A 23,232-nucleotide genomic window follows, 5' to 3' on the forward strand; every position below is an offset into this window, starting at 1 on the left:
GCAGGGGCAGGCAGCCAAAGCCCTCGTTCAGAGGTGTGTGACAGGTGGGAAGAAGAGCCATGTGGCTGAAGAGTCACCGGGAGACTGGGGGTCTGGGGTATCCAACCCAGGGCTCTCTGACTGGGATGGAAGCCTTAAAGGGTTTTGAGTAGGAGATGATAGAATCTGACCTATGTTCTCAGGCCAGTCACAGGAACAAAATGATGTGGCAGACCCTGCTCTGGGCAGCTGTGAGGTGGCAAAAGCAGGTACTGAGGGCAGCCTGGATCTCAGCATGGGAGATACTGAGGCAGAACAGGAAGAGGGGAGGAGCTGGTCCAGGTGTCTCCAGCAGTTCTGGCCTAGGACAATGTCAGTGAGTAACCCACTGCCTGAGAAAATGCAGGTGGGTGAGATATGCACCCTGGTCTGGGATTTTCATCTTTTCCTTCTGGTTCCTTTTGCCTCTACATTGTTTAAGAAAGTTCTCTAAGATGTTTGCCACATATTCACGCATATCCTGTTTTCTCACCCCACACCCTCATATGTCCTGAGTAGTTGAGTTTGGGAGGCACCAAGTGAGGCTTTAAAAGCACTTGTTTGGCCCTGGCTGGTGTGGCTCAGTGGATTGAGCTCTGGCCTATGAAATGAAATGTCGCCAGTTCCATTCCCTGTCACGGCATATGCCTGGGTTACTGGCCAGATGTCCAGTAGGGGGCGTGCGAGAGGCAGCCACACATTGATGTTTATCTCCCTCTCTCCATCCCTTCTCCTCTGTCTAAAAATAAATAAAATCTAAAAGGAAAAAAAAACTAAAACAGCGTTTGGCAAACATCATTTATGAATCCTTCCACACTTTCCCACCGACTTCTTAATTAGAAAAACGGATAGAAAAACGGAAAGACAACAGGAATGATTTCAGGATGGCCCACTTGTTCTATAGAATTGCCGCAATAGTTCAGTACTTGCCCCTTCTGGACGTAGGGCTCTCCCAGGGCTGGCCTGCGGTTCTTCTCATCACTGGATAACCTCGCCTTGGGCCCAGACTAGCTCCCCCAATGGCCGACATCCCTTCTGGACTTTTTTACATTGATTTTAGAGGGGGACGGGGCCAGAGTGAAAGAAACAGATATCGGTTTGTCGTTCCACTCACCTATATATCTCTTGATGGATCCTTGCATGCGCTCTGACCAGGATGGGGACTATGGTCTAGCCAACTGCGCTACACCGTCAGGGACCCTTCTGTACTTCTTGAACCAAGTAAGCACCAGCCACTCTCTTGGGCTGGGGGTGGTGGCCAGACAGACTGGGGCGTGGACTCCAGTTCAGCCACACCTGGCCACCTCCCAGGGACCCTCCCAGCCCAAGTCCAGGAAGCCCCTGCTCTGCCTTCTCAGTCTTGGTGCTAGTTTCTAGCGCTGTGCTAGGAGCAGACTAGGGAAGCTCGTCAGGCTCCTCCTGTCCGGGCTGCCCTGCTTGGGAAAGCGCAGCCCAGCACGTGCGTGTGCGGGGGAGGAAGGTGTGCAGGTGCCTGTGCGGGTGCAAGGCAGGTGGGGCCCAGTGGTTGCATGTGCGGGCAGGCGCAGTAGGGTGGTTGCATGTTTGGGGCAGGTGCGTGTTTGGTGCAACCGAAAGAGGGAAGCATGGAGGCACAGGCCTGGCATACGCTGGTGCGGGACCGGGACCGGCGCGGGTAGCCCGGCCCGGACCTTGAGAGCGGGCGGGCGCCGTCTGCAGCCGCCCGCATGGTGCTGCGCGGCGCCCGCGCCGGGAAACAAGAGGCCGCCGGGCCGGAAGCCCCGCCCGCGCGCGCGCGCGCGCGCGCCTGTCCCCGCCCGCCCGGTGGAGCGGCTGCTGGCGCGGCGCGGCTCGGCACGGCGGCGCCCGGGCGCAGGCAAGCCGGCGGAACAGAGGACGGCGCCCAGGCCGCTCCAGGCGCCGGGCTCGCGGCGGAGATCGCCGGACTTGTCGGAGCCCGCGGCCGCCCGTGCCTTTCAATGGGCAGCTCGCACTTGCTCAACAAGGGCCTGCCACTGGGTAAGGCCGCGCGCGCGCATTTCCGGCCGCGGGGGCGGGGCGGCGGGCGGGGCCGCTGCTTTGTGTGCGAGTGCGCGTGCGTGCCGGTGTCCGCGCGCCGCCGGACCTGGGGCGGGACTGAGGCAGGGAACGCCGAGCGCGTGCGCGGGCTGCTGCGTGCTAGTGCGCTTGCGCCGGCGCCGCCCTCACGCTCGCCGCCCGCGCAGGTGACACAAAGGGGTATCGGGCTCCGACCTTTCAGACCCCTGTTCATCCGCCTCTGGCATTCCGGTCCGGTGACTCCCAGTCCCAGGCGTGTCCGATCCCCTGATCCAGACTTTCCCAGCTTTCCTAGACCCATGGTGCCCAGGCCGGGGGTCCCGGTGCCCGACCACCCCCCCGACCTCGGACCCCGGACCGCCGGTGCCCGGCCCCCACCCGACCCTGGTGCCACAGGGCCTCAGCCCTTAGCTTTCAGCCGGGTCTATGCTGAAGCCACGGGCCTTGTCTCCCTGAGGGGAAGCCTCACGTGTCACTTCCTGTTGTAAATAGTCCCCCGGGGCTGGAGCGGGCTAGGGACTGGCACGCACTCGAGTGGCACAGGACAAGATCCACTGCGGACGGCTTTGGAAGGGAGGGGACGGCCTCGTGCGTCCCGAGGGCGTGAACTGTATTTCGGCCCCGTGGGAGGGTGGCGGGCCTGTCCGGCTCCTAACGCCGGGCCGTTTGACGGATTGCGGCCCTCGGACTGGAGGGTCTCCTCTGAGGAACAGGGGCCGGGGCCGGGAGCACCCTGCTCTCCAGCCCCGTCATTTCTTTGGAGGGTTTCAGCGGCGCTTAGTTTTACAGCTGGCTCTGTACTATCATTGGGATGTTTCGTCTGTTTCTAAAAATGTATGAAATTATAGCGTCCAGCTGGTGGGGTAGGCGGCCCTCCCTCTGCAGCCTTCAGCTGGCACAGCCCTGCAGCCCCCTCGTGGGTGCACAGGTGGGGGCGTCAGGAGGCCCCGAGCCCTGCAGCCCGTCTGCGCTGCCGGAACTTAGCAAAAGGCACACCGCAGCCCTTTCCTGAGCCAGTCCGTTTCCATCTTAATAATTCAAGAGCTTTGGCTCCAACTGTGTTTGTCACAAGGCACCCTTTCCCCCTCGTGTTTGGAGGGCGTCAGAAACAAGGGCCCTTTCGGGCACTCTAAGCCACTCTGGGGGGTCCCTGAGCCTGGGGCTGTGGAGGGGCCAGGCCGAGCTGGGGATGGCCCTTCAGTGGCAGTTGGCCTGACGACGGCCTGCTTTCCTGTCTTGCCCGACTGCCGGTGGCCATTTTGTCCAGTTTGCCGTCCTTGTCAACTTCCAGCCTCTGCCGGGGCTGTGGCCTCCTCCTACAAGGGGCGGTTGAGGGTGGGGCAGGGAGGGACCGATAGGTCTTCCGCTGCCGGAGGGTCTGCGGCTTCCTATTCCCTACCCTGCCCCCGCCCCCGCCCGAGGGCCTGCAGATCCACCCCTGGCTCTGGCCTGCGGGAGGGCGGGGCTGCCACCACACCTGAGCCTAGGGGTTGGAGGCTGGAGCCTTCTCTGGCTGGGTGCCCAGCCCAGTTTCTGCCTGCGCGCCAAGAAACTAGGGTGCCACCTCGGAGGTCCATGTGAACCGGCCTTTAAGCTGGCAGTTCCTGGAGCAGCCTGAACCAGGAGCCAGACCCCTTCACAGTAGGGGTCTCTAGTGACCTCTTCCTGAACCAGACCCCTTCACAGTAGTGACCTCTTCCATTGGTTAGGGATAGGGCAGACTTGCCTTCCTGTTGGGGGAAGGGAGCCACCACCTTGGAGAGGTGAATGGATGGCTTTCAGTGGCTTTCTCCCCTGCACACTGAACCCCTCCTCACCCAGCTCCTACCTCCCCCTGGAGGGTCAGGCTGTGTGCACATGGGCACTGGGGCCTGGACAGCATGCCTTTTCTCCCCCTCTCCAGGACCTGCCTTTTTTTGAAAGTATCGACTTCATTTGTATAGAAATACACTCAGCAGAGACCTGGGCATCTGGGCCCATGTGGGGCACTGCAGCCTGTCCACCCTGTGTGGGGGCACCCCAGGATCCTGCCATGTACTACATGTCCTCACATGTCCCCCCCAGCAATCCCATGTGCAGAGGAGCCCTTCTCTGCAGGAGAAGGCACTCAGGCTCAGGGGTAGGTCCAGCCTCAACTCCCCACCAGTCTAATGGCGGGTGATGCTTGGTGGCATTGGGCTGGTGATGGGGCTTTTCTTGATGGTTTGTCACGTGCCCTGGAGTTTCCTGTGTGAGCAGCCTCAGGGCAGTGACTTTTGAGTACCGCAGGCTCAGCCTGTGCTCGGGAGGTGCCATGGTACCTTCCCACAGCAGCTTGTGCTGTACGTAGCTGAGACCCCATTCAGGTAGGCCCTGGTGCCACCCGTGGTCAAAGGCATGGCCTTTTATCCTGTAACAGCTCTCCTAGAAGACCAAAATTTCGCTCTGCCAGTGGCGTGAGGGAGGACCTGGGCTGTGCCCTGGCCCTCACTCTCTGGGGTGCAGGGCTTAAAGCCCTGGGTGGCTCTGGCACTGCCGTCCATGCAGGTGGGGTGACACCCCCCCTTCCCTCTGCCCCCAGCACAGGGCCTCACACCACAGGTTAGGGCTTGTCTCCTCCAGAAGGTCAGCCTTGGCCTGCCCATGGGCTGGGTGCTGGCCTAGGACCCTGGGGCCCTGGAGTGGCAGCCCACCAAGCCCCTTGGACTCCCAGGAGGAAGCATTCATCCTTTGACGAGACTCAGGAAGGCCTGCTGTCACACCGACGACTAGGGGAGGCTCTTAGTGCCGTAGCTCCTGCCCAGGTCGTCCTCAGGGAGGCGGTTCCTTACATCACCCCTCAGTCCTGGAGCCTGGCTGCAGGTGGTGCCACAGTGGGGCCGTAAGCCAGGCCACAGAGGAGGGTGATGACCTGGTGGGAGTGGAACCTGGGGTGGTTCCAAAGAAAAGGTCCAGCACTGCAGCCTGAAGGGGAACCTTTGTGGGCCTCTCAGCTGTGGACTGTGGCCTGTTGCAGATGGCCTCAGTGTGCACAGTGACTTGCCGGGTACCATCTGTGGCAGGGGCCGTCACTCCACTTGGCTGGCTATTAACTGCAAGGTGTTCTTCAGTTTGATTTAAGTCCTGTGGTCCCCACCAGGGGTCTCTCTGCACAGTTATGACATATCACGTACAGGGGGCCAGTCACTGCCCCAGTGTTCCTTCTGTGAGCATGAAGTTCCTGCAGATCTCAGGATCTGAGCGTGGGGCCTGTGCAGATGGGCACGTCACTGAGGCTGGAGAGGAGTGGGGCTCCTGGGGCTGTGTTCTGGGTGAGCAGAATGTGAGCTGCTCATCAGAGCTGCAAGGGGTGACGGGGGCCTGCTGTGATTGGCTGGGGGCTCAGCAACTCCTGACCCCATAGTGTGCCAGCTGCAAGTTCTGGCCCCTCCTGAGTGACTGCACCATGGAGAGCTGAGGCTGGCAGGCAGGACAGCCTGGCAGACAGTTGTGTGGTGCCTGACACGGGCGTGAGTCACCCCAGTTATTCCTTTTGGAACTTTGCACAGGAAGGCCAGCAGTGGGCTCGGGGAGGCCTGTGGCGCAGTGCCCTGAGCACCTGAGGGGCTGGCTCACCTCCTGGGGCTGCAAGGACACTCAGGACCCGAGCTCAGGGCTGGTGTGTCACATGTGGGATGGACTCCTGTGCCACTTGGAGGGCGGGGACCTGTCCTGGCCGTCAGGCATGTAGCTGATGTGCAGGACGTGGCTTACTGTGACAGCCACAGTGCCCGGGCAGCCTGGCTGCCAGGAGGGGGTGCCGTGTGCTTGGAGTCAGCTTGTGACAGTCGGGAAAGCATGGAAGCGTGAAGAGGTAAGGGTCTTCACTTGACTCAGGCTGCTGTTTTGGGGGTCTGTGTCAGTCCCTCACTGTTGGGACATGCAGGCCTGGGGACTGGAGGAAGCCCTGCTGAGCCAGCTGAGACCTGGGGGCTGCTGTCCCCAGGGCAGCCTGTGTCCTCGGGCTGGCTTGCTGCTCCAGGTCCTTCGCACCCTTGGCTGTCCCCAAGGGTGCTCGTCTGTGGAGACCAGGGTAGAGGGGAAGGACAGCCCTGGAGGGTCTTTGGGCTGCCGCCCTGTCCGGAGCAGCCCCCAGGAGTCGGGGTCTTGGTCTGCAGGTGATGGTGGGGTGCTCTAGCTTGCCGAGCACTTCCCGCAGTGCGGAAGCATCCAGTGCCCGACGTTGTTTTCTGGAGCCACGTCACAGCACAGAGAGCCGAGCGTGGCTGCGAGTCTGTGTCTGGAGAGCTTGGGGAGCAGGGCCCCTGGGCAGCGCGTCCTTCACACTGGGGGAACGCCCCCACAGCCCAGCCTCTGCACATACCCCACGGGGCAGGCATGGTGGGGGGCTGGCACCTGTGACCTGGGTGCAGCCCTGTCCTGGACACACTTCCTGACCAACGGTGAGGTGCTGGTGGCTGTGGCTGGAGAGGGGCAGGGAGGGAGAGGCTCTACTGCCCACAGCGGAGGGAGGTTCAGCCTGAGGACGCTGGCAAGCCGCTGGCCGCGGCTGGGAGCAGGATCCAGGTGGGGGTATGGCTTGGCAGGGGCCTCAATGCACGTGGCCATGTGGGACTGAGGAGGAGCTGAGGCTTGCATGGACCCCAGGCTCCTCCATGGGGTGTGGTCTCGCGGATCCCTTCCTCCTGCCAAGGGCCCAGCGCAGAGCCTGCCGTGGAGAGAAAGGACTGTCAGCCCCATGGTCATTGGTGTGGAGCCACGCATGGTGTCTCATGGGAGCAGGCCACGAGGGGTCAGTGTGGGTGCTTGACCCCATAGAGGGACTGGGAGGGAGACATGTCTAGCCTTAGAGGCGGCCTTGAAAAGTGGACGGCCCCAGCAGCACACTGTATCCTCCTGGGACAGGTGTGTTGCTGCCCCTGCTGTGGCTGCAATGAGCTGGCAGCCTGACAGCCCCAGGGCTTGTGAGGGGGAGCCCTGTGCAAGTCTGCAATGCCACCCTGGCTGCAGGGTCGGCCGTCCAGTCTCTCCGTGGCTAGCAGTGGGCAGGGACACCTCTCCTGCTGTGGAGCCTGTCCTGAGCCGGCCACCCCAGGGCTGCCTGATGTCCCCTGGTGCACACCTGTGGCCTCCAGCTGCCCACAGGTCAGCCCCTGTGCTCGTCCCCAGCTGCAGAAACTTCCCCGTCTGGTCCCTGACAGGTGTGTGGCCACACGCACGCTCACCCTGCATGCGAGTCCTCCTTGCCCTTGTGTTGCCTCTGGGACGAGCTGTGTGGCACTTTGGGGAGATCTGTGCCTCAGTCAAGTGCTGGTCCCTGGGGTGATGTCTGGGTCAACCTGGGGGAGCCCCCATATGGGCTTGTGTGTGGGGTGCAGGAAACTGCTGTCTCTGTTGGGTCTTCACCCGTGGCCCCTCCACAGGGGCCTCGCTGGAAATCACAGAGGCCCAGGAAGCTATAGGAACCTGAGACAGAACTTCTAGGCTGCAAGCTGCGACCTGCTCCCAGTGCCCGGTGCACTTTTTTACAGACATGGGTGGCGTCTGGGTGGGGCAGAGCATTGTGGTGGTTCCCAAGCAAAAATAGAGGGGACGTGGGGGCTGGACCTCCGGGGCAAACCTCTTACTGAGTCTTCATTTTGGCTGTGTCCTGGAGGCAGGGCCCCTGGTTCCAGGTAGGTCCCAGCTCAGCAGCCGCAGGCGTGGGATTGAGAGTGTGTGAGCAGCCCTGTTGTCCTGGAGTGTGGGTTCCAGTGGGCCCTCGATGGGATTTTAACGTGTCTCTTGTGTTTGATTTTTAGTCAGACTTTGACCCCGGCACAGGCTTCAGTGGTCGCCGTGGATCAGGAGTCTGAGAGCTTTGGTGCGAGACAATAAGACGTGGGATGAGGATCCAGTGACAGGACGCGGTTCTGCCGGGGGATTCGGAAGATAAAGTGCATTGCAAAGTGGAATTCATGGTCGTGGAAGCCAAGCCCATATTAGGCAATGTCAGGTTGGTAGGGGCGCCGAGTGTGAGCAGTCTGAACCCGCCTCACCAGGGGGCGCTGCTCCTGGGATAGCAGTCTGAGGCCTTGGGGACCAGGTGCCGTCAGTGGGACCAGCGCACCCTGGCCCTTCAGCGGGTCAGGACGGTGTTGCTGTCCAAGGGCGTTCTCCGCGTTTCTGGAACAGATGCCCGGTTGCCCTCATTTGCTGCCGCGCTTGGTTTCTGTTGAGAGGCGTTGTGGGAGGCGGGCGCCAGACGCCCTGTGCGGCAGGGAGGGTGAGTCCTTGGAGGCGCGGGTGGAGACCCGCAACCTTCGCTGGTCCTCCGGCCTGTGAGCAGGTGGCCGTCTCGGTGGTCCTGGTTGTGCCGTGAGCTCAGCACTGGGCGTTTGGGCACCAAGTGCGTGGTCTTGGCGCCCAGCACCCCCTGGCCAGGGCCCCGGGCCCCAGGCCCCAGCGCTGAGCTCGGCAGCCCCGCGGTTGCATCTCTGTCTGCTTCTCCCCGGTCCGCTGTTCTGGTCCTCAGCAGAGGGTCCCCTGGGCAGCAGCTTCAGACTCTGCTCTGCCCCCTGCTTCGTGCTGAGGCCGCCGAGGACCCTGCCTTCGGCTTATGTGGGTTGTGCCGATCAGTGTTTATTGGAGATTAAAGCCGAGAAATGCTGGAAGTAGGCGCTTATCCAGTCACTTAAAGATAGCAGCGATGAACCCATTACATGCTAAGGTGAGGGGCACCTTAATGTGAGAAGTTGCTGCAACAGGGTGGGTGGGCCGGAGAGCATTCTGCTGAGTGAAAGAAGCCAGTCAGAGCGAGAGAAATGCCACCTGACGGCACTCACACTCGGTCTAACGAGCGAAACACGCATAGACTGAGAGCAGGCTGACAGCTCTTGTGGGGGCTGGGGAAGGAGTGGAGGGGCTGAGCAAAAAAGCAAAAGGATTCCTGGACACAGACAGCAGTGTGCGTTGGTGGGGAGGGATAGAGGGGAGTAAACTGTAATGGAAAAAAATGTCATAAAAAAGCGACTGCTCTGCCAGCAGCGCCGGAGACACGGTGGCACAGTCGCACTGGCCCAGCTCTGCTGTCTAGAGGGCGGGCTTCGGGTCGGGGTGAGCCCCATGCAGAGGGCCACTGGCATGCAGGTCTCAGCATCTCTGCATCTTCACTGCTTGGGAAGGTGGTGGGTTGGAGGAGTGGCTGAGATGGGCAGTAGGGGGCTGGCATGGTCACCTGCTTCTGGCTTCCATCCTGCACCTGGTGGCCGCCCTGCACAGCCGGCTCCCTGGCAAGAATCTGCAACGCTGTCGGGTGGGGGACAGGGCTGGCGTGGCTCTCAGCACACACAGGCGTCCTCCATGAAGCTCTCATGTCTACCTTGGCCTGGAGCAAGGTGTAGCTGCCTGCAGTCGCTCTTAAGCCTCATGTGGGAAGAGAAGGTTCTACCTGCACCCCAGGTGTCTGCCCTTTCTGCCTGGCAGTGTCCTTGGCACAGGTCCAGCAGGGAAGTGATGCCCTGGGAGATGTCCCTGTCAGGTTTGGGGACAGCCAGGCTGTAGCCTGAGGCATGTTCCGTGACATCAGGCCCTGCTTGTTCTAGCCGTACAGTGACCATGCTTACGGCTGCAGGGACCTGGCCCCACCCCCAGGCTGTCTCTGCACCCTGCACCCGTGGGGGGTGGGGGGTGACAGTCACCATGGGTCTGTCCATTCAGGAGTCAGTGAGCTGTCTCGAATGCCAGCTTGTTTTTAACTTTCCTGACTGGTTGTTCACAATCCCAGTGACGGGTGAGTGAGGGTGCTCATTCTCAGGGGTGGTGATGTTGGGCTGGTGAGGGCAGCAAGTGTCCTGTGGCTGCGGGGTGGGAGGCTGAGCAGCCGTGCCTGTCGTTTCAGGCGTCCGACCTCCGATCATGAACGGGCCCCTGCACCCCCGGCCCCTGGTGGCACTGCTGGATGGCCGGGACTGCACCGTGGAGATGCCCATCCTCAAGGATGTGGCCACCGTGGCTTTCTGTGATGCGCAGTCCACACAGGAGATCCACGAGAAGGTAAACGTGCGGAGGGGTTTGGGCAGCGAGGGGTGGCAGGTGGGGTCGTGCCAACTGGGCAGGACCTGGGGAGGTTTGGCAGGGCTGTCCGGAAGAGGAGATGGGGTTCGCTCTGTGGCTTCTTGAGTCATCTCCTTCACAACCGTTTTTCCCCAGAAAGTGGAGCCTGGGGGTGTGGATGCAGTGTCCTGGTCCCCACCAGGTGGGCAGCCCTCACCTCTGGTGTCTGCTCAGGAGGTCATGGCCCCCCCAAGATGTGAAGGGTGTTAATCTGGTTTTCTGCTTGTAGTCACGGCCGACTAGCTGAGACGGGGGAGGAAGCTGGACACAGTTCAAAAACCCAGCAGCATGAGAGGGCCCCGGGGCCTGGTGAGGCCGGAGTCTGCGGGGCCGGGCAGGCCTGCAGTGTGGGCCTGGTGCCTGCTCTTCTGCAAGAGGTGGCTGAGGGGCCAAGGCAGCTTTGGCAGCTTTGACTTGGAGAAAGGACAAAGTGGAACCCAGCGTGCCCTCCCGCGGTCTGCACTGAGCCTTGACCTTGGGACATAGGCAACCCCACACCACCTGCCCCAGCAAATGGCACCAGCCTCCTAGGAGCGGGTGCCCTTGGGCTCGGTCTCAGATGACTGCCCTAAGTAATTTCTACTGCTGTGTCTGCCCCACTGTCAAGGGTGAGCGGGCAGTGGAGGCGATGAGGGCCACAGGGCCAGCCACAGACAAAGGGAGAAACAAGCTTGAAGTTCGACGAGGAACTGGTAACTGGGAAGGCGACCTAGCAGATGCGGAGACCTAGTGGTGAAGGGGCAGGGACCCAGGAAGCGAGGGCAGAGGTGAGAGGTCGTGGGGTGGGTCGCACACGCTGTGATGGCATCTCGGAGCTATGGAGGGTAGGCGGGACGCAACAGCTGCCCAGCCGCCGCCTGACCGCTCCCAGGGCTGACGAGACGACGGCCAGAGGTGAGACTGGCCCCAGGAGAACACGTGTGGTTTCCTTTAAAGCTGGGCCCACGCCTGTTGCACGCCCACGTGGTCACACTTAGGTGCTTGGCCCAGAGAAAGGCAGCTCCCATCCTCAGGAGAGCCCGCTCGGGGAGGGCACCGCAGCTTTACTCCCAACGACTGGACCCAGAGACGCAGATGGCCGCCCTCTGCGCCACGGACGCGGGCAAGGGATCGAGCTGCCGACCGATCCGCAGCCAACCTGCTGGGTGGCGCTGGGCTCAGTCCTGGGTGCAAGGCTGACCTGTGAGGGCTGTGGGGGTGTGACACTGGTGGCGGTGATGGGCGTGGTGTTGCCAGGGGCGTGGGAGGGGTGCACCCCGGACTGAGGAGCAGACATGCGGTGACTGGTGCTGGCAGCCCCTGTGTGTGGTGGTAGCTATGGAAGCGGCAGGTGACAAAGTCACACAGAGCTGGGAGCGGGTGGACAAGGTGGTTCCCAGGGGAGCCATCCAGAGGACCCAGGAACCTCTACGGTTTTGGAGAATCTTACACTACTTCGAACTGACAAGATATTCCTAAACAGTATATGGAGTGAAAGAGAGGGGCAGATAGAAACTTTTAAAAATCGTAAGAAGTGTTAAAATAAGTTTTGCCAATAAATTTGAATACTAAGACAAAACAGATGGTTTCTTCTAAAATTATAACTTATCTAAACTTAAGTGAGCTGATGCAAAGCCCACCTCAGCAAGTGAACGGCCGCCCCGACCAGGGGCAGGGCCCTCAGGATAGTGGACAGACAGCGGCCCCATCGGGCCCCCAGGCCCCCTGCCTCCCTGGAAGCACAGCCCTGGCGTCAGGGCCATAGGGTCCTGTTCTCCCACCCGAAGTTGCTCCTGACTGCAGGGAGCACTGGTCAGTGAGAAACGAACCACAGCCTCCCCCACAGGAGCCTGGAAGTTTCAAGTGGGCAAAAATGTGATTCTTGTGGGAAAGTTGGAAGACACAGTCAAGCCAAGCTCAGAAGAAAGATGGAAATGAGGGGGGAGGAGCCGTGCCCCACATGCCCCCCACTGGGGGGATGTTGACATAACTCCTTATGGAAGGAAAGCTTGGTGTCACTGCCACCATGTGGCGAATCATATTTCCAAAACTAAGTGGGACTCCAGTTCCCCTGCCACCAATACAACACACATTGCGGGGTGGGGTGGGGGGGGGGCGGTCCACAGGACACCATGCCATTGAAGTTCCAGATTTTACCAGCACAGACACAAGAACCAGAGCAGCCCAGGACTGCGCGTCGGACTGGTCTGCCCACCCGCAGCAGAGGCAGGTTTCCCAGCACTTTGGTGAAGCTCCTCAGACACAGCACCTGTGAGATGAGAGGCAGCCCTGGGAAAGGAGGACTGGGGACCAGGCACCAACTGAGGTGCCCCCAGAGGCTGGGGGGGGTGCTGTGCCTTTGCCCAGGGAAGGCCAGCACCCCTGTCCCTGGAGGAAGGTGCTGAGGCTGTGTAGGAAATGAGATAAAAATCTAGGAAAAATGCACAAACGAACTTTGTAGTGAAGGGTGGGGTGGCTGCTGGGCAAGTAGGTGGGACAGGAACCCTGAAACAGCCCCCTCTTGGGAGATCCTGCGACACAGGAACTGGCTTTCAGTCCAGGCAAAGGCCCGGTCAGCTTGGGGTCCTGTCTGAGATGTGCGGTGTCCCTGGGGGTGTGCCAGTTACGGTGAATAGAGGCGGTGGCCATGTGGGAAGACACAGCCAGACAGCTGCCAGGAGTGCCGTGACGCAGGCGGGAGACGGAGCGGGGCCCGCAGGGCCTGCAGCCAGCAGAGGGCCGACACCGACCCAGCCCCCCAGTGCTGCAGCCCACAGCACAGACAGACCAGCGGAAACTAGTGGGGGGTCTTTGGGCAGTAACCGGGCCCGTGTCCGGAGGTCAGGGCACCCTGTGCTGTGGGAACATCCTAGGCTGTGGCCCGAGGCAGCTGGGCGCTTGGGCAGTGGATGCGCACTGTGTTCTGATGGCACTTCGGCAGCTCCGAGACCCTGGGGCGTCCACTCTGGGCCTGCGTGTGTTGCTTGTCACAGGAACTATCTGGAAGGTGTGGGTGGATGCCTATGAGCAGTGGCATTGGAGTTGCCCTCCCCGTGTTTGTGGACCTGGGAAGATTAGAGGGACAGCGAGAAGCCCCGGAGAACTCGGAGCCGGCACTGTGTGACTTGAGGAGGAGGAGACGCCTGCCTCTGTGAGGAGGGGGCAGGTAGGCCTGGCTGGTGCCCACCAAACCCTGGCTTCCCTTTGCCGTGTTGCCCACAAGTGCTGGTGGCTGTGCTCTGAGTATTCTACCAGCAGGACCCGTGCCACTTCCATCCTGGAGTTGAGGATACAGAGCTAAGTCACCAGCCTGGTCACACAGCTGCAGGAAGAGGGTGACTGAATGGACATCTGCCGGGGTGTCTCAGAGAGGCTGCTGGTTCCTAAACTGAGAGACGGTCTTGGTCATAGGGCTTCCTGCAGACTTTCTGGGAGATTGATATGATACCCAGGGGGGTCACAGCTACTTTGCAACCACGAAAGGAAATAGGGGGACCTGCAGGGAGAGTGGACCTGCACACCAGACACAGTGGCCTCAGTGGCCCTGGCCCATGCGTGGATCTCTAGGTAGAGATGCCACTGCAGTAGGCTTTCCTCCTGCATCTGAGTGGGGCCTCCCCGGTACTGGTTGTGCTGTGGGGAGGGGAGTGGCTTTTGAATCACGTCCAAATCTTTATACTGAGTGCTTTGCTTGGCGCTAGGCTATTGAAAACATGTTCAGTGGGAAAAGGACAGAAACCTGGAAAAAAGTAACTTACCAAGAACCACATGTGGGCAAGTCACACTCAAATGCAGATTAAAGCTAAGGTCACAGGCACCAACCCGCATCCATCTCGCTCACTGTTCCGACCGTGGTGTGCCCGGTGCTGTGTGGTCAAAGCTGCCGAGTCCCTGGGTGTGGCCACTGGCTGCCACTAGTTGCATTTCTAAGAACAGACCTCCAGGAAATGAGCACCCTGGACATGGCTGAGCCTGGAGACCTCACTGCCATCCATGGCTGGGTGCCCAGGAGTAAAGCCATGTGCCACCGACATGCGGACAAGCCCTCGTGTCCAGGGCCTGTTGGTCCAGCCTGTCTGCAGCTGGGCCTCTTCCACACCCTCCTCTCCACAAGGGACCCACATGGGCCTGCCCAGGCTGGTACCAGGGCTCACCTCTGGTGCCATTCCCTCTGGAACGCAAGTCTCTGGGGCTGGGGCCACACTTCAGTCTCACTGGATGTGTCTGGGGCATGGCTGTGTCTGCTCACGGTGGACACCCACACGTCTGCCTGCACTCAACTCACCACTACAGCCCTGCCTCACCTGCCATAGGGGTCCCTCCTCACCGGCTCTTGTGGCTACCTGCCAGTCCACAAAGCAAAAGGGTCTTCCTGAGGTCCCACCAGCCACTCTCCCCTCTGCTCTGTGGCCCTCAGTGGCCACTTCTGTCCACCACCCCTCTGCCCATCATGGCACTGACTGCCGCTCTGTCCCATGATGGCCCTTCCACACCAAGGTCTGTACCTGCTCGGCCTGATGCCCTCCCCAGGGCCAGGGACCCAGCCTGGACAGCCGCACATCCACTCAGCTGCTGCCTCCAGGAGCTGGTCCCAGGCCTTGAGAGCAAGAACAGAGTCAGGGCCACCCCCTTCACCTCAGAAGTCCAAGCCTGCCCAGCTGTGTCAGTGGTCCCCAAGGCCACCTCGCAGGGAACTGCCTGTGTTCTGGATCGACACGTGTCCAACTGAAACGGAGCCTGCCACTGTGGGAGACGGGCAGTTAGCAGCACTGCAGCCCACACATGGAAGCCTGCTCTGCTGTCACAGAACGGGCCGAAGTCCAGGCTTTCCCGGGTCCGTCAGACCTTGTACTGTGGGTCTTGGCCTCCCTCCTCATCTGGGAGACCTGGGGCCAGCACAGGAAGCTCTGTCTGGAGGAGGGAGAGGCAACAGCCCTGGGTCTTGGGGGGGTCACGGGGTTCCCAAGACAGATGTCCCTGATGACAAGGCCCACCGCTCAGTCCTTAGGAAGGAATAAGGCCCATCCTCCAACAGTGACAGTCCTGGATCATCCTGTACCTCAATCGGGTCCCATGGGGGTGGCCCGGGGCCGCGGCTTCTGCCCTTGGCCTGGGAGAGTGGACATGGCGGGTCCTCCGCCTGCGTCTGGCTGTTATTCGAGCCTTCCCCCACCAGAACCAGACCCTGGGATATGGGCCTGACACTCCTTGACCCGTGTGGAGTCAACACAGAGCTACCCGCCATGGAGCCACAGGCGCCCCCTGGCGGATCAGGTGGGATGGCTTGCACAGGCAGGGGTGCTGAGGGTCCCCCCACATCACAGCTCTGTGGGGGCAACCCTGCACAGGCCCTGCCCGTAGGGAGGTTAGTGCGCCGGTTGGCGGTTTTGAAAAGGCGCGTCTCTGCGTCATACGAACTCGGGAGACGCTCGCACCAACCTGTCTTCGTGGGCTTCGCATGGCCACCACCCAGGAGGGTCCAGGGCTGTGCTGACCGCGCTGCCCTTCATTCCAGATCCTCACGGTGACGCTCTCCAGTGGCGCAGAGAGCACTGCGACAACCAGTGGGCTGCTCGTGGCCTGCGTGTACTTCTAGCATGTGCTTGAGCCCAACGAGCCTGCGATCCAGGCTTTGCGGACCCTTTGCAGGCCGTCCGCCTTGCCCTGACGGCCCCTCCCCACGTCTCAGGGCGCCGTCCAAAGTGTGCAGGCCTGGCGCACTCCCTGCCACCGGAAGCAGTGAGTTCCGAGTTCCGGCCGAGCGTGACCTCATCAACTGACCTGGCGCCGGGCTGCACTGTATGGAAGACCCTGCAATGGCGCCCGTGTCCCTCCGCGCATTGAAAGCAATGAGGTCCCTTGTAGGAACTGGTTCCCTGTCTGAGACTCACTGTGAGTTTCTGCCGCCATCGAGTCACTGCTCTGTGTGCCAGCGAGGGTCGCGTGGCAGCCCCCGTCCCTTGGCAGTTTTGTTAGGCGCCTCCGTGTCACTCCGTGCCCAGGTGGTCTGCGGTGTCAGGCACCTTGTCCTCTCAAGGCTCAGCGTGTGTTGCATTTCTCTGAGCCCTCCCTGTGCGGGGCGGGGGTGCGTGAGAGTGGGATCCCTGGTTTCCTTGATGAAGGACCCCTTGATGGGATCAGGGGGGTTCTGATCCCAGAAAGCCTGCAACGCACCCCGGAAGCTGCGGGCCCCTCGGCCACCCCAACCAGGGCTGCACTTGCGGGGAAGGTCCATGTGGCCTCTCTGTGCATCAGGCTGCTAGGGTCCCGGGGGAGCGGCGCCTCCCGCCCCGGGGCCAGGCCAGTGGGGACTGGGATGTGGCGGGCACTCACCGTGGCTGTTCTCTGTGCAGGTGCTGAATGAGGCGGTGGGTGCGCTCATGTATCACACCATCACGCTGACCCGGGAGGACCTGGAGAAATTCAAAGCCCTTCGGATAATCGTCCGGATCGGCAGCGGCTTTGACAACATCGACATCAAGTCCGCTGGGGACTTAGGTAGGATGGCCCCGTTTCTCCCTCTGGCGTCCTGTTGTATGTCCTGCTTGTGACTGCGTTGCGTTTTGTGTTGTACTTCCGGTGAGGTAACCTGTGAGCTGGCGTCTGGGGCCTCACGTGCTTTTCCCGGCAGGTGCAAGGTCACAGCTGCTTTTGCTCAGCCTTGCTGGGCTCATGTTCTCTGTCTTGTGGGCAGCTGGCACTCCAGTCTCAGAGTCTATGCTGTGAGTTAGGACACGTGTGGCACAGAGACACGTACCTCACACCCAACACCGACCGCACCATTCCGGGCTGTCTGTGCTTCCCTGACGCCCCCTTGGGGTCTCTCTCTGCACTGTGCTGCTCACAGCCCAGCAAGGCGAGGCCGTGCCCACAGCTGAAGCTGGTACCTCTGGGGTCGGGCCTTGTTCCCTACCCTTTGGTGCCCCTTGGGGAACTGGAACCAAAACAGCTGAGTGTCTGACCTCACACAACCTGGGTGAGCCCCTTGTGCCACTGCCAACATCTGTCTCTGGGCCTCGGCCCTGTGCAGAGCTGGCCCTCACTGTCATGGCCAGCTCTGTCCTTTAGCTAGGCAGTCTGGGGCCGGGCCATGCCATGCCATGACCCCCTTAAGGCCTGGCAGGTGAGGACGCGGAAGTCCCTGGGATCTTTTGTGCGCTCTCAGGGGGCGGGGCAGCTTGGTTCCCATCCGGTCTCCATGACTGCCGACCCGAGCTTCACAGGGAGTGAGGGTGCAATCCTGCTTCTCTGCCAGGCGCCCACCTGGCCACCAGGAGCCTCCTCCTTGGGGAGGCGGAAGGGGCACCGGAGTGCAGTCGAGGAGGCTGTCAGGGGTGAGGGAGAGAGGGGCCCGGGCTCGGGGCAGGGGGTGAACAGAAGGGGGGCCAGGGCCACCTGGGGCACAAGCCCAGGAGCAGCATCAGCTCCCCTGGAACCAGCCAGTGTGTGCAGGGGACGCGGAGAGAGAAGCAGGGACCAAGGCTCAGTGTGGGGAGCTTGAGCCAACTCACTCTCCAGGGTCACTCCACTGCTCCTGTGACCCCTGCTGAGGGGCAGGTAGAGGCCAGAGCATGGGGTCATGGGGTCTGGGATGCCTGCAGAGGACGGGAGGAAAGAGGGTCATGGCGGCTGTGGGGGATGGGAGGGTGGGGGCCAACCCATCTAAAGCAAGACCCCCATTGGCTGGGAGCCCAGGAAGACAGAAGGGGCAGTCCCTGTAGGGTTGGTGGCCGTGGGGCTGGCTCTGGAGTCTGTCCTGACCATGAACCCTTCCTGGAAGGTAGAGGGGCAGGCAGTCCAGCTGGGGCAGAACCGGGTGTGACACTTGCATCCTGTCCCCTCCCTATCTGCCCAGTGGAGGCATGTGCCTGCCTGTGTCTGTCCTGTATCCTCCTGGGGTGGCCTGGGCACATGTCCTCCAGCCTTTCACAGGTGACCAGGATGGGCTTGGTGACCACCCAGGCATGTCTTGTGTCCCCAGGCATTGCTGTCTGCAATGTGCCGGCGGCGTCTGTGGAGGAGACCGCTGACTCCACCATGTGCCACATCCTCAACCTGTACCGCAGGACCACCTGGCTGCACCAGGCGCTGCGGGAAGGCACGCGGGTCCAGAGCGTCGAGCAGATCCGGGAAGTGGCTTCCGGAGCTGCCAGGATCCGTGGGGAGACCTTGGGCATCATTGGACTAGGTGCGTTAGCCTCTGCTCTCACCCTCTGTCTGCGGGGCTCAGTGGATGAGGAGGTCCCCTCACCCAGGGACACTGTGGGGTGGAGGAAGCTCTGCCCCAGAAGCTGTGCTGGCCCGTCTGCCTAGGAACACCAGGCCTGGGCCATGCACAAATACCAAACAGGTGCCTACAGGGTCACGCGTACACTCACCCTGTGGTTTCCCCCAGCCTGTGGCAATGGTGGCGGTGATGTGGCCTTCAGGTGAGGGCCAGATGACCCTGGGGTCTCTCCCCAGTTTGGTCCTTCAGGGCTGTCACCAGCAGCTGCTGTGGGTAGAGGGCGGTATCCACGCCCCTCCATGCAGTCTTTCATTCCTTTTCTTGCCTGCTCACACAGCAGGCGGCTGTCCTGGGCTGGATGGTGGTCTGGGTCCAGCACACGCACGGAGACGCCTGACCCTCTGCCCCACCCCGCACACCAGCCATCCTGTACGCTCCCTGGGGGTTGCCTCCAGCCCTCACCCCTTCTCTGAAGCCTCTGTGCCCCACTTGGCCAGGTGGGGGTCCAGTGGCTACTGACCTGGTAGCCCCATGCTGAGTATCTGGAGAGAGAAGCCTTGGGCCTCAGAGGGCTGTGCCCTCATGCTGAGCAGTGCGGGCGCCAAGGCAGGGAGGGTCCCCAGCCAAGGTGACGCCAGTCTCCCACCAGGTCGAGTGGGGCAGGCAGTGGCGCTGCGGGCCAAGGCCTTCGGCTTCAACGTGCTCTTCTACGACCCGTACCTGTCGGACGGCACGGAGCGGGCGCTGGGGCTGCAGCGGGTCAGCACCCTGCAGGACCTGCTGTTCCACAGCGACTGCGTGACCCTGCACTGCGGCCTCAATGAGCACAATCACCACCTCATCAATGACTTCACCGTCAAACAGGTGGGCCCTGGGCGATGGAGGTCTGGCCTGGGTGGCAGGGGTGCCCACTGGAGCCAGCACGTGGCACTCCTGCCAGTGCCTTCCACCTTGGCCAAGGTACCCCCTCGTCCCAGGCCAGCTCCCTCCCCAACCCCTGCAGCTGAGCTGTCTGGTCCCTACTCGGAAGCTAGCAGCACAGACTGCTTTGGACCATCCCTACCGAGGCTCCGAAAGGGCTGTGGGCCCGTGACAAAGGTGGAGCCCTGCGGCCTTTAAGGCCAAGTTCCCAGCAAACAGGGTAAACACAGGGTCCAAGGGTCTTGGGGTTCCCCAAGGGTTGAGGTTTCCATCACAGCTCAGTGGTGGCCCTGGTGCAGCTTTCAGCATTCTTGAGTTGCCCTGCATCTGGCAGGAGCTGGGAGCGGGACCGCCTCCCACAGTGGTGGGGTAAGCCTAGGGGCTCGGGCCATGAGGGGCAGCCCTGGGGACCTTCACCAGCAGAACCACAGGCCTGGGTGGCCCGTCCAGGAAAGGCCCAGCGTGACGTCCCTGCCCTGCCCTCCTCCCGGCGACAGGGTCGTGAGAAGGCTCCCATGCTCACTTACTCTTGGAGCTGTGTTGGTGTCTTCCAGATGAGACAAGGGGCCTTCCTGGTGAACACAGCACGCGGTGGCCTGGTGGATGAGAAGGCACTGGCTCAGGCCCTGAAGGAGGGCCGGATACGCGGGGCAGCCCTGGACGTGCACGAGTCAGAGCCCTTCAGGTGACCACTGGTGGTGCTTAGGTGGTCCTGAGCTGGCACCCTCCCTGGTTGGGCACTTACTTTCCCAGGCTCCCACCTCCTACCAGCCAGCATGGCGCCTATGAAATGAGGCTCCAATGCATGGACGTGCCCTGTACCTGCTGGGCAGGGAGAGAGACTCAGATCTGCGCCTCCTGCTGAATGCCCAAAGGCACTGTGTTGATGGGTTGCCCAGGTGTACAGGTGGCCAGGCCCATGGGGTAATGTCCAGAGGCCCCACAGCTGAGAAGCAAGTGTGGGCAGCAGGCCAGCCCTGGGTGGTCTTCCACCCCGGAAAGGTGGTCCCAGGAGGGCCTGGGGTCTGACAGTCAGAAGCTCTCAGGATCCCCTGCATGGCGTGCTGGGGCAGCCTTCCTCCCAGGTGAGGCTCCTCCCCACTGCTCTCAGACACTCGTGGGCAGGCATGACTGTCTTGGGGACCCACGGGGTCTGAGGGAGAGGGTGGCACCTGGGCCCTGGCACTGACCTGCAGTGTGCTATCTTAGCTTCAGCCAGGGCCCCCTGAAGGATGCCCCCAACCTGATCTGCACCCCCCATGCGGCCTGGTACAGTGAGCAGGCGTCCATCGAGATGCGAGAGGAGGCAGCCCGGGAGATCCGGAGAGCCATCACAGGTGGGCTGGGGGCGGGGCCTCTCAGAGGGGAGTACCCACTGCGTGGCCGGAGCTGGGCACCTCTACCTTTCACTCATTCAGCCAAGTCCTTCCTGTGTTGGTACTGGCCAGGGAGGTGGACGTCACAGCGGAGGGCTGCCCTGGTCTCTTCTCTGGTCAAGCACGTGCAACCCAGACCCTCGTTACTTGTCTCACTCGTGACCCTTGCTCACTCTCACTCACTGGGGGGGTTTCAGCTTGTGTGTCATTTGTCCATAGACTTTAAAAAAGTCAGACTACACTTGCAAACCTGGACTGGGCCCTGCCAGCTGCCCTCTGAAAATCCCCAGACCTCGCGGACGGGTGGGACTCTGAGTTGGGAGGGGGACTGCACAGCTGAGGGAGGGAGGTGTGGCTGCGGGGCCCCTGCAGCCTGACTTCCATGTGTTGCCCCGTGTTCTCAACTGAGCTGCCACACACCTGGGGCACCTTCAGCATCTCACATGGATGCTGTCCTTCTGTGTCCCTCTGTCACTCAGGCCGGATCCCCGACAGCTTGAAGAACTGTGTCAATAAGGATCACCTGACAGCTGCCACCCACTGGGCCAGCATGGACCCTGCTGTGGTGCACCCTGAGCTCAATGGGGCCGCCTACAGGTGAGCTGGTGGGTGAGGGGCACAGTGGGCCAGGTAGACACAGGCCCCCACGATGATTCTGGGTGGGACAGTGGCCCAGCAGGGCACTCTTGGGCCTGGACATGTGTGCTCACGTGGGCCCCAGTAGACACGCAAGGTTGAGGTGTTAAGAGCCTCAGCAGGGGTAGCCTTGGGGCCTGGAGGACACAAGACTGCCTGGGTGGAGGCCACGCTGGGACAGGGACCAGGGCATTGGAAGGGGCAGCGGGCCAGGGCCAGGTCCACCCAGTGGACAGCACTGGGGTGCAGCTCCCTGCCCTCCGCCAGCCTCATGGTGCCCTCCCTCCTCCCCCAGCAGGTACCCCCCGGGCGTGGTGAGTGTGGCTCCCAGTGGCATCCCGGCCGCGGTGGAAGGCATTGTACCCAGCGCCATGTCCCTGTCCCACGGCCTGCCCCCAGTGTCCCACCCGCCCCACGCCCCTTCTCCTGGCCAAACCGTGAAGCCCGAGGCGGATCGAGACCATTCGAGTGACCAGTTGTAGCTCGGACGCAGCTCTACAGCCTCGGCGCCAGTGGCCGCGACCTTGGACAGGCATGTGCAGGGGAGGTGCCCTTGGTTGGCAGCGGCACTCCAGAGACTGTCCGGGCGCCAGGCGCGGGAGGCAGCGCCGGCCTCCTCCACGCTGACCAGCCCCACCCCGGGCTGTGCTGCCCTGTGTTCTTTGCGTCCTCGTCGAGCAAAACCAGTTAGTAGTTAACTCCACCATGAACGTCCTCGTCTGTGTGCAGCCTGTAGAGCATCACAAGGGTCTGTTTGCTTAGCTGTCCACAACCAGCGCCCCGAGCCAGCCCCAAGTCGGTTCAGACCGGCTCCCTTTTCTACGGGACGTGCCGGAGCAAGGCAGTTGGCAAACTTCTCAGGACAATGAATCCTTCCTTTTTCTTTCTATGCCACACAGTGCATTGTTTTTTCTACCTGCTTGTCTTATTTTTAGAATAATTTAGAAAAACAAAAGGCTGTTTTTCCTAATTTTGGCATGAACCCCCTGTTCCAAACGAAGGCGGCACCGCGCAGCGGCCGGAGAGGCAGGGGCACACAGCGTGCTCTGCCATCGGCACTGTCCCGGGGATGCTAGGCGCAGCGCCCGGCCTGCGCAGGTACCGTCCTGCTGATGTGGTAGGCTAGCAATATTTTGGTTAAAATCATGTTTGTGACTGTAACCATTTGTATGAATTATTTTAAAGAAATAAAACCCCAGAAAGAGCCGGCACGCCCAGCGTCGATTTCAGTGGCTTTGTCTCGTGTGGCACTGGCAGGTCTTGGTCATGGCTGTCATGGCCTTGGGGGCTGAGCAGGCAGCCCTGGGGACCCTGGGGGGCAGTGGTCCCATGCCCTCAAGTGTGAGGGCAGCCGTGTGCTGCTGCAGAGGGAGCCTGCCAGGGAGTGGAGCAGTCTGCACCAGCCTTGGCCAGGATGGTGACCCACCGGCCCTCCATGCCGCTTCCTGGAGCGTGCTGTGACTTGGGAGAGCAGAGACCCCAGTTCCACAGCATACAGAGATGTGCACCCCACAGCAATGGTTTTCAGTTGCCCTGGAAGCCATGTGGGTGCTAAGAGCAGAGCCCATGCACACAGGAGCACCCTGACCACCTTCTGAGCCCTCCCTGTACCCCATGGCTTCAGGATGCCACTGAGCTCCATGCAGAGCCCTTCCCCCCACCCCACCCCACCCCACCCCTCCGCTTTCCTGGGCACTGGCGTGGCCTTAACTCGAGGCTGTGCTCACTCATCTGACTGCGTGGGGCTGCGTCCTGCTGCCCCTCCCCAACCTGCCTTTCCCTCGCAGCCCCTGACCCCACTCGGGGCGCCTGAGTCACCTCTTGGGTTCTCCGGCTGCTCCTTTCCGCCCGAGCTTCCTGGTGTGCACGCTCTAACAGTCTTTTGAGCCTGTTCTTTCAGGGTAAAGCTGCCCACAAATACCTGTTTGTGGGAAGTTTGTGGAGGGGTCGTATCACCCCCACACC

At 61.6% G+C, this 23,232-nt stretch overlaps 1 protein-coding gene across 4 annotated transcripts; it reads left to right on the top strand.

Annotated features, from left to right (window-relative positions):
* The first annotated feature begins 1,805 nt into the window (after positions 1-1,805).
* On the top strand, positions 1,806-22,478 carry CTBP1 (C-terminal binding protein 1). Of its 4 annotated transcripts, none has more exons than XM_037047262.1 (10): positions 1,806-2,016; positions 7,836-8,029; positions 9,914-10,068; positions 16,461-16,605; positions 18,089-18,295; positions 18,984-19,198; positions 19,810-19,940; positions 20,465-20,592; positions 21,111-21,228; positions 21,563-22,478. In XM_037047262.1, exons 2-10 carry the CDS (start codon positions 8,023-8,025, stop codon positions 21,747-21,749), a joined length of 1,293 nt encoding a protein of 430 aa, XP_036903157.1. In that variant the 5' UTR covers positions 1,806-2,016; positions 7,836-8,022; the 3' UTR covers positions 21,750-22,478. The 4 variants fall into 4 exon arrangements, with proteins under 4 accessions (XP_036903157.1, XP_036903147.1, XP_036903153.1 ...); XM_037047271.1 differs by lacking the exon at positions 1,806-2,016 and adding an exon at positions 3,987-4,174; XM_037047252.1 differs by lacking the exon at positions 7,836-8,029.
* Positions 22,479-23,232: the final 754 nt, after the last annotated feature.

The sequence above is a fragment of the Sturnira hondurensis genome, unplaced genomic scaffold (genome assembly GCF_014824575.4).
Source record: "Sturnira hondurensis isolate 20B ecotype Veracruz unplaced genomic scaffold, ASM1482457v3 Scaffold0000780, whole genome shotgun sequence".
NCBI lineage: Eukaryota > Metazoa > Chordata > Mammalia > Chiroptera > Phyllostomidae > Sturnira > Sturnira hondurensis.

What these genes read in the sequence shown, in the direction of transcription:
- CTBP1 (XM_037047252.1), top strand. Translation starts at nt 1,977, where the DNA reads ATGGGCAGCTCGCACTTGCTCAACAAGGGCCTGCCACTGG. An exon ending in CACAGGAGATCCACGAGAAG is followed by an intron (nt 10,069 to 16,460) that starts GTAAACGTGCGG and finishes TTCTCTGTGCAG; the next exon opens with GTGCTGAATGAGGCGGTGGG. An exon ending in CAAGTCCGCTGGGGACTTAG is followed by an intron (nt 16,606 to 18,088) that starts GTAGGATGGCCC and finishes TTGTGTCCCCAG; the next exon opens with GCATTGCTGTCTGCAATGTG.